General features: G+C 38.3%; 1 protein-coding gene across 4 annotated transcripts in view; it reads left to right on the top strand.

Annotated features, from left to right (window-relative positions):
• Bdp1 (BDP1 general transcription factor IIIB subunit) overlaps positions 1-14858 on the top strand; it is a 92817-nt gene extending 77959 nt beyond the window's left edge. For all 4 annotated transcript variants that reach the window (XM_076927281.1, XM_076927279.1, XM_076927280.1 and 1 more), the window contains exons 36-39: positions 5873-5909; positions 6864-7128; positions 8688-8943; positions 12029-14858. In XM_076927281.1, coding sequence (XP_076783396.1) covers positions 5873-5909; positions 6864-7128; positions 8688-8943; positions 12029-12160 — 690 coding nt within the window. In that variant the 3' untranslated portion in view covers positions 12161-14858. The remainder of the gene's footprint in view (positions 1-5872; positions 5910-6863; positions 7129-8687; positions 8944-12028) is intronic.

Below are 14858 nucleotides of genomic sequence, written 5' to 3'. Positions count from 1 at the left end.
CCTGTCTGTCTGTCTGTCTGTCTAAAAGTCATGAACCTTCTGGTTTAGTGACTAGAGCAGTGGTTTTCAGCATTCCTAATGCTGTAATCCTTTAATACATGTTCACATGTTGTGGTGACCCCAACCATAAAATTAATTCATTGCTATGTCATAACTGTAATTTTGCTATCGTTATGAATCATAATCTAAATATCTGATATGCAGGATACCTGCTATGTGACCCCCAAAGAAGTCAAGACCCATACGTTGATAACCTATGTTTTAAAGTATTTAGATTATAGTTATATATCATCATTTGTGATCCATAAATTTTGATTTGCTATAGAAAAAAAGTTTTAATTAGTACACTGTGTACTGTGAGGGGATGGTGACATAAGCAGTAATGTTTAATAGTGCTCACTATAACTTTTTTTTTTTAAGATTTTTATTTTTATTTATTTGTGTAAGTACACGGTCACTCTCTTCAGACATACCAGAAGAGGGCATAAGATTCCATTACAGATGGTTGTGAGCCACCATGTGGTTGCTGGGAATTGAACTCAAGACCTCTGAGAGAGCAGTCAGTGCTCTTAACCACTGAGCCATCTCTCCAGCCCCTTTGTTTTTAATTTTTAAGGAATACACGTGGAGGCAGGGTAAAGACTCAGTGGATAATGAATGTACTTGAGTTCAAGTGTGAGAACTGTGTTTATTTTTTTATTGGATATTTTATTTACATTTCAGATGCCATCCCCTTTCCCCATTTCCTCTCCCTAGAAAACCCCTATCTCATCCTCCCTTCTTTTTGCTTTTATACAATTTTTTTTAATGTTAATCAAAGGCTTTATAAGTTTTGTAATGCTCAATAACAAGATGCCCATACAATCAGAAGTGTAAACCAATACCCAACCTAGATATATCAACTATCTTTGACTGGCAGAGACACTCGAACATCTGCCTTCATGTTCCCCTGCCTTCTCTCTCTCTTGTCATCTAGCTCCTCCTCTCCTCCTCTCCTTACTCTTCCTCTTCCTCTCCTTACTCCTCCCACCCTAGTTCCTCCTACATATCACCCTTCCTGTTAAAATAAAACTTTTCTCTCAAAATACAGTTAGAGCATAACTATACCAATTTGTGTCAGTAAGGTACAAGATAGACCTAATACCCAGTCCATCATTTTGTTGACTAACCAGAACCTCTGTCATCTCTCCTAATTAAAAGACTTAGTTCTATACCTAGCTTTTTTCTTGGCTTTAGAATGAATGTCAGCTGAAAACCATTCTCTCAAATCTTTTCTCTCAAAGTAAATAACCGGGATTGGCTATGAGACAAGTCTTCAACCTCATCAGAAATCCAGAATGACTGAGTTAACTAAAATTATGGGAAGCACAAAGCATAGCTTCTAAAACTTAGCCAATTTATAGAGACTGCTGAACACCTGAACAGTCCCTATACTACAAAACGTTGGAGTATCTGGTCTTTAGCCTTCTGGCCCAGAATCATCTGACAGACCTAGTGATGCAGAATTATTAAGGACTGATTACTCTGTATTGGCAGATAGAATCAGTTGACTATTCCACAAGTGTGTTCTTTTCTGGACAGTAATTTGTCTGTAGATGAAAAGAGGCAATTCTTGCCTGGTGTCTGTCTCACCACAACTGGAGTAACTCCAAAGATGCTCAATTTCTTCTTAGAATCCACGACAGGAAGCTCTCGGGAGCAGAGAGGTCACTAATCAAAATGAACATTAATACAGAAATGTTTGTAACGTCAATTCTGTGGACTTCTGACGTTTTGAAAACCAACTATCTATGTAAGGCAATCTGTACTGTTGTCTGTTAAGTCCTCTCAGCTATTCCTAAATAAAATATAGAAAACACCCTAACAATAAACTCAGAGCCATGAATTTGCTATAGTCCCTCAACTCACAGGCTAACCAGCTCAAATCAGTTAGAAAAGTTAAAGAAGGATTGGGTCTAAGCCTTGTATTCCTAAATGTGTTATATAGGCACAATGCCTATGAGAGTAACAATATTCATCTCACTTTTATATCAGTAAGAAGCTTGTACCAATGAAAAACTTAAATTTTAAATCAAAGTAAATTTTTTACCATTTAAGAAATTATAACTTCATCTTAATAACAGTTATACATATTTCTACCAATAGGTTATGGCTATGCAATGAGTCCTAGCTAATCCTCCCTGTTCCAACAAAACCACTACTTTCCCCTAGAAAGACAGCCCAATATTAATCACCTCAGTCCCCAAGCCCAGGGAATAGGAGCGCCGACTCTTCATTAACTTCTTCAAGCTGATTATTGGCGTTGAAATATTAGAAGAGGAGTGGGGGGAAGAGTAAATTGATAAGCCTCTGACACTGTGTCTTCACTGCATCCAGATGGAATTCTAGGACATCAGAGGTTCGAGCAGGTCTGCTCAGCTTGCCTGATGAGTAGATACACAAGGCTGTGTATTCTGCAATATACAATTCTCAAAACAAATTTTAGTATCAAGATAATTTTTTGTTTGAATTCTGGAATCTAGTCTTCTGGCGGCCTGCCTCTGTCATGTCTAATCCATATAATTTTGGGAGTTTCTATGAGGGTGTGCTCCCACCATCCTTCCATTCCCACCTCCCTGCTCTCGAATTCCCCAATACTAGGGAATCCAAACTTTCAGGCACCAAGGCCCTCCACTTCCACTGATGCCTAACCCCTTACCCCATCCCCTCTCTTCCAATTACTATGAGGATATGCTCCTACTATCCTCTCATTCCTGCCTCCCTGCTCTTGCAATTCCCCAACACTAGGGAATCCAAACTTTCAAAGCTCTCCACTTCCACTGGTGCCTGGCAAGGCCACCCTCAACTACCTATACAGGTGGGGCCATGAGTCCCTCCCTTTGTGTTCTCGGGCTGGAGATTTTAGAATGGCTACTCCAGCTTGTTTCTTACGACCATTTGCTTTAAAAATTGTTTTCCAGCCTTTTACTCTAAGGTAGAGTCTGTCTTTGTCACTGAGGTGGGTTTCCTGTATGCAGCAAAATGCTGGGTCCTGTTTATGTATCCAGTTTATTAACCTGTGTCTTTTAATTGGGGGAATTGAGTCCATTGATGTTAAGAGATATTAAGGAACTGTGATTGCTGCTTCCTGTTATTTTTGTTATTAGAGGTGAAGTTATCTTTGTGTGGCTATCTTCTTTTGGATTTGTTGGAAGAGGGTTACTTTCTTGCTCTTTCTAGGGTATAATTTCCCTCCTTGTATTGGAGCTTTCCTGCTATTATCCTTTACAATGCTGGGTTTGTGGAGAGATATTGTATAAATTTGGTTTTGTTGTGGAATATCTTGGTTTCTCCATCTATGGTAATTGAGAGTTTTGCTAGGTATAGTAGCCTGGGCTGGCATTTGTGATCTTTTAGGGTTTGTATGACGTCTGTCCAGCATCTTCTAGCTTTTATAGTATCTGGTGAGAAGTCTGGTGTAATTCTGACAGGTCTGCCTTTATGTGTTACTTGGCCTTTTTCCCTTACTGCATTTAATATTCTTTCTTTGTTTTGTGCACTTGGTGTTTTGATTATTATGTGACAGGAGGTATTTCTTTTCTGGTCTAGTCTATATGGCACTCTATAGGCTTCTTGTATGTTTATGGGCATCTTGTTCTTTAGATTAGGGAAGTTTTCTTCTATAATTTTGTTGAAGATATTTATGGCCCTTTAAGTTGGGAATCTTCACTCTCATCTATACCTATTATCCTTAGGTTTGGTCTTCTCATTGTGTCCTGGATTTCCTGGATGTTTTGTGTTAAGAACTTTTTGCATTTTGCGTTTTCTTTGACAGTTGTGTCAATATTTTCTATGGTATCTTCTGCACCTGAGATTCTCTCTTCTATCTCTTGTATTCTGTTGGTGATGTTTGTGTCTATGATTCCTGATTTTTTTTTTTTTCCCTATGTTTTCTATCTCCAGGGTAGACTCCCTTTGTGATTTCTTTATTTCTACTTTCATTTTTATGTCCTGGATGGTTTTGTTCAATTCCTTCACCTGTTTGGTTTTGTTCTCTTGTAATTATTTAAGGGATTTTTGTACTTCCTCCTTAAGGGCTTTTACCTGTTTACCTGTGTTCTCAAATTCTTTGAGAGTGTTATTTATGTCCTTCTTAAAGTCTCCTGTTATCATCATTAGAAGTAATTTTAAATCTGAATCTTGCTTTCCTAGTGAAATGGGGAATTCAGGACTTTCTTCTGTGGGAGACCTAGGTTCTAATGATGCCAAGAACCCTGGGTTGCTGATGCTTATATTCTTGCGCTTGCCTTTCACCATCTGGATCTCCTTAGTGGTACCTGCCCTGTCTCTGCCTGGAGCCTATCTCTCCTATTATCTTGGTTGTATCAGAACTTTGTGGGGTGGGTGTTACTACTAGGGTTAGAGCTGGAGCCTAAGATCTCAGTGTTCAGGCGCAGACAGGAAGGAACCAGTGCTCCAGGACAGGAGTGACTTCCTGAGTCCTAGTGGGTCCCAGTTAATTTCTGTTTGGGGCGGGTGTTGCTATCTCTTTACCTAAGATACTGCCCAGGTTAGAGCTCCTTGGAGGCCCACTTCCTCTAGGTTCTGTGAGATTGGGGGCAGAGCTGCCACCCAGAATCTGCTCAGTGCTCAGGCCCAGACTGGAAGGATGAGAACTGTGTTTAGTGTCCTGCCCTCTCCTAGAAATGGCAGGTATAGTGGCATTTGCTTTTAATCCTCGTGCTGGGCAGGCAGACACAGGAGGATCCCTGCGGTCAGGCAGTCTAGGCTGATGTTCAAAGAGGTGACAGTGTTTCTGAGGCTGATCTGTGGACGGTCCCAGAGGCAGTCCTCTGACTCCACCCATATTCACCTTACTCCCCACTCATAGAAAATGTAAAGTACAAATGAAAAATGCATATTGTTATCAATATGTTAAAATATGCATAGGGCTGAAGAGTTGTTCTTGCACTTGTTCTTGCAGAAGACCTGGGTTCAATTTCCAGCACCCAATGGTAGTTCACAACTATAGGTAACTCCTGCTCAATGGAGCTAATGCCTCATCTGATCTCCAAGGGCATCTGACACTCACTTCATGCACAGACATAAATGCAAACAAGATACTAGACATAAAAATAATAAGATTTAAGAAAAAGAAAAAATGTGCTGGGTTAGTGATTTTATTTTGTAAACTTTGTTTTAACTTTAACAATAAAACATTTTGTATAAAATATTTCTCTCTGTCTTTTTTCTTTCTTTTGAAACAAGTAGAATCTGGTTATATAGTCCAGGCTGGACTCACAACTCTAGATTCTTCTGCCTCTGTCTTCCAGGATGGGATTATGGATAAATGCTAGAACAGCCAGCTTCCTCCTACAAAGTAGCATGCTTGCAGAAACCCTTTTTTTTTTTTTTTTTTTAAAGAATGGATAATTCTGTAAATGTGATTTTTCTCCTTCTGAGTTATATTTGACTTGGTGACGTCATTTTATGTTGGAGCAGCTTTGCATTATTCGAATGACCATGACGTATTGGTTTGAGTTGAGGGGTCAGGGATGTACGTCAGCGGTAGAGCACTTGCTCAGTCTGTGTGAGACTCCATAAATGTGAAAAATGTGTTTCAGTTGATGTCCTTTGAGAGTTGGTGGTTGGTATCATTATTACACCTGAGATAAATGACATGTGACAGCTTTCTCTTTCCCAGTGTGTTCTAGAGCTGTTTAAATAGCAGCAGTATATTTTTTCACAGATAAGTTGATTTGAGGTATGATTCTACATCTAACTCTAGAGCTTTCTCAGAAGTGCTCTTTTTCTCTGTAGCATGATGAAGGGGATGGGATTGTAATTTACATAATTGGATTTCTAAAACTTTTTGTATATTTTTTTGAAACAGGTATATTCAGAGGAATTAAATGTTTTTGAGAAAACAGGTGAGTGAAGTAAATTTAAATAAGACTATATTTTCTTAAGTACCCTTGATATTTATTTATTTATTTATTTATTTATTTATTTATTTTAATAAGAGCCATCACCATGGGTAAAACAGATATCCGACAAACTTTAGATATACTAAATTTTATCCTTATCTCTGCATTTAGAAGCTTTTGGTTTTGGTTTTGGTTTGTTTTTTTTTTGTTTATTTGTTTGTTTGTTTGTTTTGTTTTTCCAGACAGATTTTCTCTGTGTAGCCCTGGCTGTCCTGGAACTCACTCTGTAGACCAGGCTGGCCTCGAACTCAGAAATCCGCCTGCCTCTGCCTCCCAAGTGCTGGGATTAAAGGCATGCGCCACTACCGCCCGGCTAGAAGCTTTTTTTAATGTTTTACTCTAAGGATTAGAGTAAGACCTTTGATACATTTTAAATTGAGTTTATACAGGATAAGAGATAACTAACTAGCTTCATTCTGTATGACAGTAACTATCAGCGCTTTTTGTTGAAGAAACTAGGCTATCTTCCATCTGTCTGTCTCTCTGTCTCTGTCTCTCTCTCTCTCCCTCCCTCTCTCCTTCCCTCCCTCCTTCTCCCCTTCCCTCTCCTCCCCTTCCTCTGTTTATTTATTTCTTCCTTCTTGAGATAGGGTCTCACTCTATCTCTGTGTAGCCCAGGCTGGCCTCCTCAAACTCATAAAGCAGTCTTTCTGTTTAGCCTTTCGGGTGCTAGGATTACAGGCTTACACCATTGTTCCCTGCTCTAATCGATAGTTCCTAATAGTCGACCCCACCCACTGACTATAATATATTGTTTTTTCTGAGCTGGGTTTACTAAAGAACATCATGGGTTTTTCCTTCAGACACTCCAATTTATTTGACTCTTTTTTTTTTTTTTTTTTTTTTTTTTTAATATTTCAACTCTCTCTCCTCTCTATTTTTTCTCTTTGAAAAAAGATTCTTGCATGGGACAAGGCATTTTTCCTACCTCTGAGAGCACATATGCAACTTCAAAAACTCAAAAAGAACACAATGAAACAACTTTTCAGAATACAGAATCATCTGGATCTCTTGAAGAAATAAAAGATGCATGTATAGAAAACACCGTGACTCAATTGCCTCAGAGTGAGATAGTATCTGATAAAGAAGAGAAAACTGATCCTGCTTCCAATTCTGAACAGAGGGACAACATGAAGTCATCTTCAAAACCCCCTCTGACCAGGTATTATTAGAGACTCTGTACTGACTATCTCTCTGCCCCCAGGTGAGGAGAAACAATGTGCAGTAGGCATAATAGAGGATGAAACCCAGGACTAAGTTGTTTTGTAGATGTAGCTTCCATCAGTTACGTAAAGGGAAGACAGTGTAGCCCAAGACCTACATAAATAGTCCAGGTATACATTCTATATGACTGGAGCTTAGCACTACTGAAACTGACTATGTCAAACAACAAATCCTTAGACATTTGCACTTCTTTTCCAGTCTGTGGTCTTTGTTTTGATAAATAAACATTGTAGTGTATGAAACAAACATGTTGCTGAGATGAGACAACATAGAGTTGGTATCATGTTACTCTGGAAGTTCTTGTATTCAATTTCCAAATAGTGTGTCATTTTGTTATGGCTTTTAGTATGGTTTCTCTTATGGTCCATGCTGCCACATCGCTTTCACATATACACTAGAGAGAAGTCTGTAGGGTAATTAGTAATTACTGTTGTTGCCTCATCAGAAACTTTAACTTGGTAAGTCGAGGATAGCAGCCACTAGCTTTCACTAAAGAGAAAAAGACACGTATGTCTTTAAAAGGCTTATTTTCAAGGTGAGCATGGTGAAACTTACCTTTAATCCCAGCACTAAGTAGGTAGATCTCTGTGAGTTTGAGGCCAGCCTTGGACTGGTTACATAGTTCTAGGACAGCAAGAGCCTACATAATGAGACCTGGTCCTGAAAAAACAAACAAATAAACAAATATTGGCTGGATACTGGTGCAGGCCTTTCAATTCCAGCACCTGGGAGGCAGAGGCAGGTGGATCTCTGAGTTCAAGGCCAGCCTGGGCTACAGAGTGAGTTTCAGGACAGCCAGGGCTACACAGAAAAACCCTGCCTTGAAAAACCAAAACCACAACCAAACCCCAGACAATACAAAAGCTCATACAGACGGTTCGTAGGCTTCAGGCTAAGTGAGTTCTGTTGTGGCACAGAAGCAGCTGTGCCAAGGACTGACTCAGTATGTTTCCTAAAAGGTAGTCATAGTGCATATGACTCAGGCCTTACCTGTTTCAAATTCAGAATTCCATTTTGATAATACTCCCCATGTAATTCATGTGCACTTCTAAGCTTAAACAACCCTGCCTGTGTCACAGATATACATCATAGTGTAGTGTCATCAGTACTTGGTAAAGTATACCACTTTAGCATTAATAGAAATTAAGAATGTGTCTTTTTCTTTGCTGTAGTCTGATGAGGCATAGTCTTCACTATGTATTGGCTTGGAACGAAGAGACTCTCTTGGAATGAAAGGTGTTGTCACCGTGCCTGACAAAAGAATGTGCCTTGCTGATTGGTAACACGTGCCTGTTACCACAGCATAGCAGTACTTAAGAGGCTGAGTCAGGGAGACCTTAGCTATATATAGAAAGGCCTCCTATCAAATCAGCAGCAAAAGCGGTGTGTGTGTGTGTGTGTGTGTGTGTGTGTGTGTGTGTGTGTGTGTGTGTGTGAAGCAGGGTGTGTGTGTGTACCTTTGTATATTTGTCTGAATCTTTGTGTATTCATTTCTAGACCTGGCAGAAGGCCTTTGGGATTTTTATCATTAATATGTCCAAAAAATAGTTTGGAATCTGATGAAGTGGCCCAAAACCACAGTAAGAAGCGCCTAAAGCCTCAAATACCTGTATCACGACGAAATTTGAAAAAACCTAATCCACTTAATGCAAGCCAGAAAAAAAATCAAGAATCTTCAGATCCACTCCCATCACCAAGTGTTACTGATACTCAGTCTGATAATACTGGAAGCTCTGAAAGTTCGGCAACTCAGGTATGTAAGAACTGTTGTATTTTGTTGTGTATAAGATACATCTGTCATCTGAATGAGGGAAGAAAAAGCAAGTTTAATTTTAGTTGTATGTCAGAAATTATTTTAGTAAGACTGACCTGTAACTTACTGTGTAGACCCGGCTGTCCTTGAACTAAGTTCTGCCTGCCTGCTGGAATTAAACTCTCAGTTTCTTTTACTCACTTATTACCTGCAAAAGGACCTCTCCGTTCTTTTAAGTTCTTTACCATTTTGAGCAGAGGTGATGTGAACATTCATGTATGTCTACATCGAAACATATATTTTTATTTTTTTAGTGATAGATGTCTAAAAGTATTCTCATGATTGGTTTTTATTTTTAATCTGACCCAAAAAATCTCAATAATAAAGCTTAATCGTCTTGACTGAGTTATCTGAATATGGGGATTACAGGCTTCTGCCACCATTAGTCGGCCTGTCTGTAATAAGTGCATGGCGTTCCATTATTGAGTCGTGCTGATTCGTAATACTGATTTTATATAAGCAAGTTCCTAATTATGTGCCATGTCAAAAAGCACAGTAATAGTTGTCTTATAAATAGATCACTTTACCTGTTTATCTTTAGACTTGATAGATATAGAACAGTATAGAATACAAACGTTTGTTCTGTTAGTAGATAGAATTAGAAGTGCTTGGTCAACGGAAGGAGGAATGCTTGTTCTTCTGACAGAACCTGCCTGCTCTGTCTTCATGACAGTTACTGTGTCGTAATAGCTGTACTAGCACTGCGCCCTCTGCTCCTAACCCAGCACACACACTCTCCTCTTAGATCATGATGTTAAGCCCAGCTGATTTTAGCTGGAATCCAAGGGTAAGATGGTAGAAATGTCCCCCTGTGACCACTCATTCTCTAGCCTTTGTGAGCACAGACTTGTATTGTGTGCAGTTGGACTTGTATGTGAGTCAGTCATTCTCTTTTCTGGATATTTGACTTAAGAAAAACTTGTCTTTTATTTTCACAGTGATTTGTAGAATATCTTAAAAATATTAAAGGAAAAATGCATTTTATAATATAGGTTGAAATATTTTTCTGTATGCTATGTATATTTTTATTTTGTTTGGTTTTACCATGCAGATATTTTTTTAGTTTTGTATAGGTAAATTTGTCAAAAGCATTTTGCCTTCAGATTTTGTAATCATTTCAAAAGATATTCCTTTCCATAATCTAAGAGATAAAAATATCTTTCTGTGGTTTGTTACAATAAATTTTTGTTGTTTTGTTTGGTTTTTGTTTTGTTTTTTTTGAGACAGGGTTTCTCTCTGTGACAGCTCTCAAACTCACAGAGATCCATCTGCCCCCGCCCCCGCCCCCGCCTCCGGAGTGCCAGGAATAAAGGGCGCCCCACCACTGCCTGGCTGCGGTTTTACAGCCCCACCACTGCCTGGCTGCGGTTTTACATTTAAGCCTTTGCATCATTAGAGTTGTTTTGTGTAAGGTCTAGGTCTAACTTTCCAGCACATGGGTGTATAGTCAGTATTTCTTGAATACCCCAACTTCTCTCATTTTTATAAAACTTTTAATTTTTTTTGGAGACAGGCTCTCACTATGTAGCCTTGACTAGCCTGGAGCTCACCGTGTAGACTAGGCTGGCCTCAGACTCATAGAAATTCACCTGCCTCTGCCTCCCAAGTGCTGGAATTAAAGATCTGCACCGTATTTTTTAAGTCATATTTTAATTCTTGTGTTCCCTCTTGTCCCTGAGAGCCCTCAACAGATCTTCCTCCCAATTCTATGTCATTATTTTATTTTACTTCAATAACTCCCTGAGTCCAGTTAAGTCTGGCCAGGTAAAGAACTGACTTTTGGAGACTGGAAAGAGCTTACAGCTCTTGCAGAGGGCCCAGGTTGGTCCCCAGCACCCACAAGGTGACTCACAACTGTCTAACTCCAGTTCTAACTATGGTGCACATAAAATGGTGCAGGGATACATACATATGCATGGATTATTTAAGAAATTAATTCACACAACACATAAACATCTATTTGATTGGTATTTGTTTATGTTCATATGTTACTATTATACTGTTTTCTGTGTTTTATTTTTTAAAATATAAATGCTAATCTAATTTTTGAGCATCAATTCTTTAGCAATTAAAATGTTTTATTTGCATAGACTTAACAGTGATTTAGTTCTGTATATTTAAATTTGTTTTTCTGAGAATCAGGATGAGGTAATCACACTGTCATTTACTTAATAATGGGTATTTGTAGGGGTGCTATTTAGAGAATGGTACCCAGTTCAGCTTGTTCCTGGGCAGCCACAATGTTTCCACTGCTTCTTGGCTCTTACAGGGGCTCTGGCTAGCTAGATGCGCAGGTCCTGGCAGTCCCGAGATGCCAGCGTGGGGGATGGCTCTGCCCAGTATCTGCCATCCTCCCAGTATCCAGTAGAAATGAGACTCTTAAAGCTTAATGATTATCTAAAGAATTTATATATTTAGAAATGCTCAATCAACAAGATGCTCACACAATTAGAGTTGCTACCCAATAGCTAACCTTTTGATAGAAGTTGCTACCCAGGACAGCTTTTGACCCATCCGTGGTTCTCCATGGCTGATAGCCTCCTTCTTCTCCTCCCCTTCCTCTCTTTCTCTCCCAGCTCCACCTCCTCTTCTACCGCCTAATCACTGAGCTCCACTGAGAATACAATGTAGCAGAATAAGTATCCTGCTACAGGTATTAAAAATTTAGTTTATTTTATTACTTCTATTTTTTTTTCTCCTGTGTCTATGTTTTCACCTATATGTGGGCACATGTGTGTGGAGGCCTGAGGTTGACCTCTGGCTGTCATGCCTGCCTAGTATTTATGTGGGTTCTGAGTAGCCAAACTGTCTGCAAGTGTTGTAATCACTGAGCATTCTCTGGGTGTCCTCTCCCCTTGTGATTATGTTACAGAAGTTACCTATTATTAAGTATTAAAGCTCTTCCTTGCCTAGGGATTGGTTCACTTGTTTTTTCCTTTTTGCTAGGGATTGAGCCCAAGACCTCATTGCCCCAGTAGCAATATATAAACAGTATATTACATTTTCAGTTTTATTATCTTCCTAGGTTTCTTCTGATCAGCCATTGCTAGAAGAAAAATGTAAAAATGGGCCAAAAGGAGCATCTGAAGAAGAGGTAACCACAGTCTCAGAGTTCGTCTTCAGTGACATCTTCATTGAAGTGGATGAAATAGAATAAAGCACTCTTCTGGGTTTCCCCTTCTTTTTACTTCCTATTTTTGTAATGAGTTTGAAATTTCCAGTGACCCTGACTTTAACAAAGCAGTGTTTAGAAGAGCACCACTACCTGTTTTTATTTAGCTCAATTTTGAATATTTATTGAGCTTCATTTGAAGCTCTTAGAATCAGTGGGAAACATTTCATTCTGATTGACTCTGCATTTTAGAAATAGCAAGCAGTTAAGACTGGTCTCACTGACAGGCATTGCAGTCATTTGTTTACATTTGATGCACCCTGTGCTGAGGTCCCCTGGGCTTGAGAACTGTTGCATACACATCTGTATAAATCATAGTGCTGACGTACTGGGAGCTTGATTGTATTTAACGTTTTTGTTTAGTGACCTTCTTTATAAAAGTGGCTGTGTTTTGTGTTTTGTTTCTGTGGCTTTGTTTTTTTTTTTTGTTGTTGGTTTTTGTTTGTTTGTTTGTTTGTTTTTTTCCTTGAGTGATCAGTTGCCTGTAAGTATATGAAAGCAAATTGTGAAACTCCACTTTGGTATGGCAAAGTTAAAACTTTTCTATTATCATCTATTTGACTGAAAAAAATGTATTTTTCTAATTCATGGTGATGTAACATTAGTCCTGATTCAAGATCTAGTATTTAAACTTGCTATTTATAAAGATGGCGCATCAAAGAGATTATTTATTTTTAAATTTTTTATTTAAATATATCCCAATTTAATTATTTTCACTTATCAGATTTGGGTAAAGAAAGCATTAACAAATAATTTGTCTCTTTTTTCACTTTACTTTAAAAGCTATTTTAAAATGTCATAATTAAAAATGTTTAGTGTCGATGTTTTGAATATTTTTCTCATACTTTAGCATATTGAATTTGTACTGTGAATATTTTTGATTTTCTTATTGTAATCTCAGGATTTTCATTGGAAGAAAAAATTAACATAAAAGACAAATTGTCCTATATAACTGAATTTTACACACACACACACACACACACACACACACACACACACACACACGTCCTTAAAAAAAATTTAGTGATAGCATTTCCCCTACTAAATTCTGTTCACAGGATATGTGGGCCTTTAACCGCAGAACATGATTCTGCCGTTAAAGTAGAAAATAATGCTGGAAGACTTAGCAAAGCCAGTGATGTCCTCATTATGAACTTAGATGTTTTTGAGTCTTGTGATTTATGGTCTTGTTTCCCTAACAGTTTTTACCCTGGTTCAAATTAAACTCTTCAAAGAGCAAATGTATTCATTTTTATTATAAAACTTCATAGATTGATACGATTGATCCATTAGCTCCATAGTTAGAAGTTTTTTCACAAAACATTCTTTCGGAACTGTAGTTCCTGTGGTCCTGGCAGCAGCTGCTTGGCAGATGCTGAGTGGAGGAGTGAGGTTGGCAGACTAGCCCATTACACAGTAGTTTTCTTTTTCCTACAGGGCTTCCGGTGTGGAAGACTAGCCTTGCACTCTATGTGTGTGAAAGTGTTCTTCAGCTTGTAATCCTCCACTCTGGGAGTACAGGAGCGTACCACCACGCCCATTTTTATGCTGTGCTGGGAGTAGAAGCCCCAGCTTCCCACATGCTAGGCAAACACTACCACGTGAGTTTTCCCAGCCCTAGATCCCAGTGGATAAGAATCCGAAGGTGCTGCTGTCTCTGTGTAGGAGAGCTGTTTGCAGAAAGTGCCTAAGATTCAAAAACTCTGAGTGTATTATGAAATGAGCAATACTTGAGTTGGAAAATATTTTTACATCTAGATAATTTTCATTTTTCATAGTGATAAAATGGTGACCAATTTTTAAGTTTCTAAGCAAAAGAGAATAGAAATGAGTGAGTCTAGAGTGCTGATTCATTGAACTTAGTGTGAGCATGTTTCTTTTCTGTGGCTTAGAGTAAAACGTATAGTTTAATGTCTGTTATAAAGGAAGATCTATACATTAGATGGAAATTCTCGAAAGTATGCATCTATTCATGTGATTAATCAATGTCACAAAATCATGGACATAATTCACATCGCTATTTCAATACCTTTTTGTTAGTTTTAAAAATGTCATGTTCTGTAAAGTTTTTCTTTCAAGTGTTACTTGGGTTAGATTACCGAGACTAAACTATTATTTATCCCTGTGTAATATTTATTTTTTAACCTCTGTCTCATTCATCTGTAATAAACTGATTTTATGGAAAACATAATTTATTGTATAAAGACTAAAGGGGGCATTTGTTGTATAGAGAATCAAGTCAGTGAACAAACTGTCCTTCTGTCACAGCCTCAAACTGGTGTTGGAAAGAGAAACAGAATCAGTGTGCTTAGCTTTAAGGCAGGAAGATTTGTGATGGTGGAAAGATGTTGGAAGGAATTTATTGTAGAAATCTTCAAGGAGACATGATGAAAGGGCTTTGCCTTCTCTTGACTGTTTTCTTCCTGTCAGTTCCATCTTAGCAGGTGGCCCAGTCATGGTTTAAAAGTCTAATTGTTGGTAAACAATTAAGGCAAAACATAGATGAAAATCTTAATATCCAGTGTTCACCGTATTATTCAAATGCAAGTGACCATGTATAATGCCGTGCTTGAAGAAGGTTTTGACAAAAGAAGCAATATCTTATTTGTAAATTTTCTTGTTCTAAAGAAAGCAGTTATGTTCTGTAGATACAAATTATGTAAATAAAAGTTATTTTATACCA

Source organism: Arvicanthis niloticus, chromosome 29, assembly GCF_011762505.2.
Source record: "Arvicanthis niloticus isolate mArvNil1 chromosome 29, mArvNil1.pat.X, whole genome shotgun sequence".
Classification (NCBI taxonomy): Eukaryota; Metazoa; Chordata; class Mammalia; order Rodentia; family Muridae; genus Arvicanthis; species Arvicanthis niloticus.
This window is presented reverse-complemented; position numbering and strand designations above follow the sequence as displayed.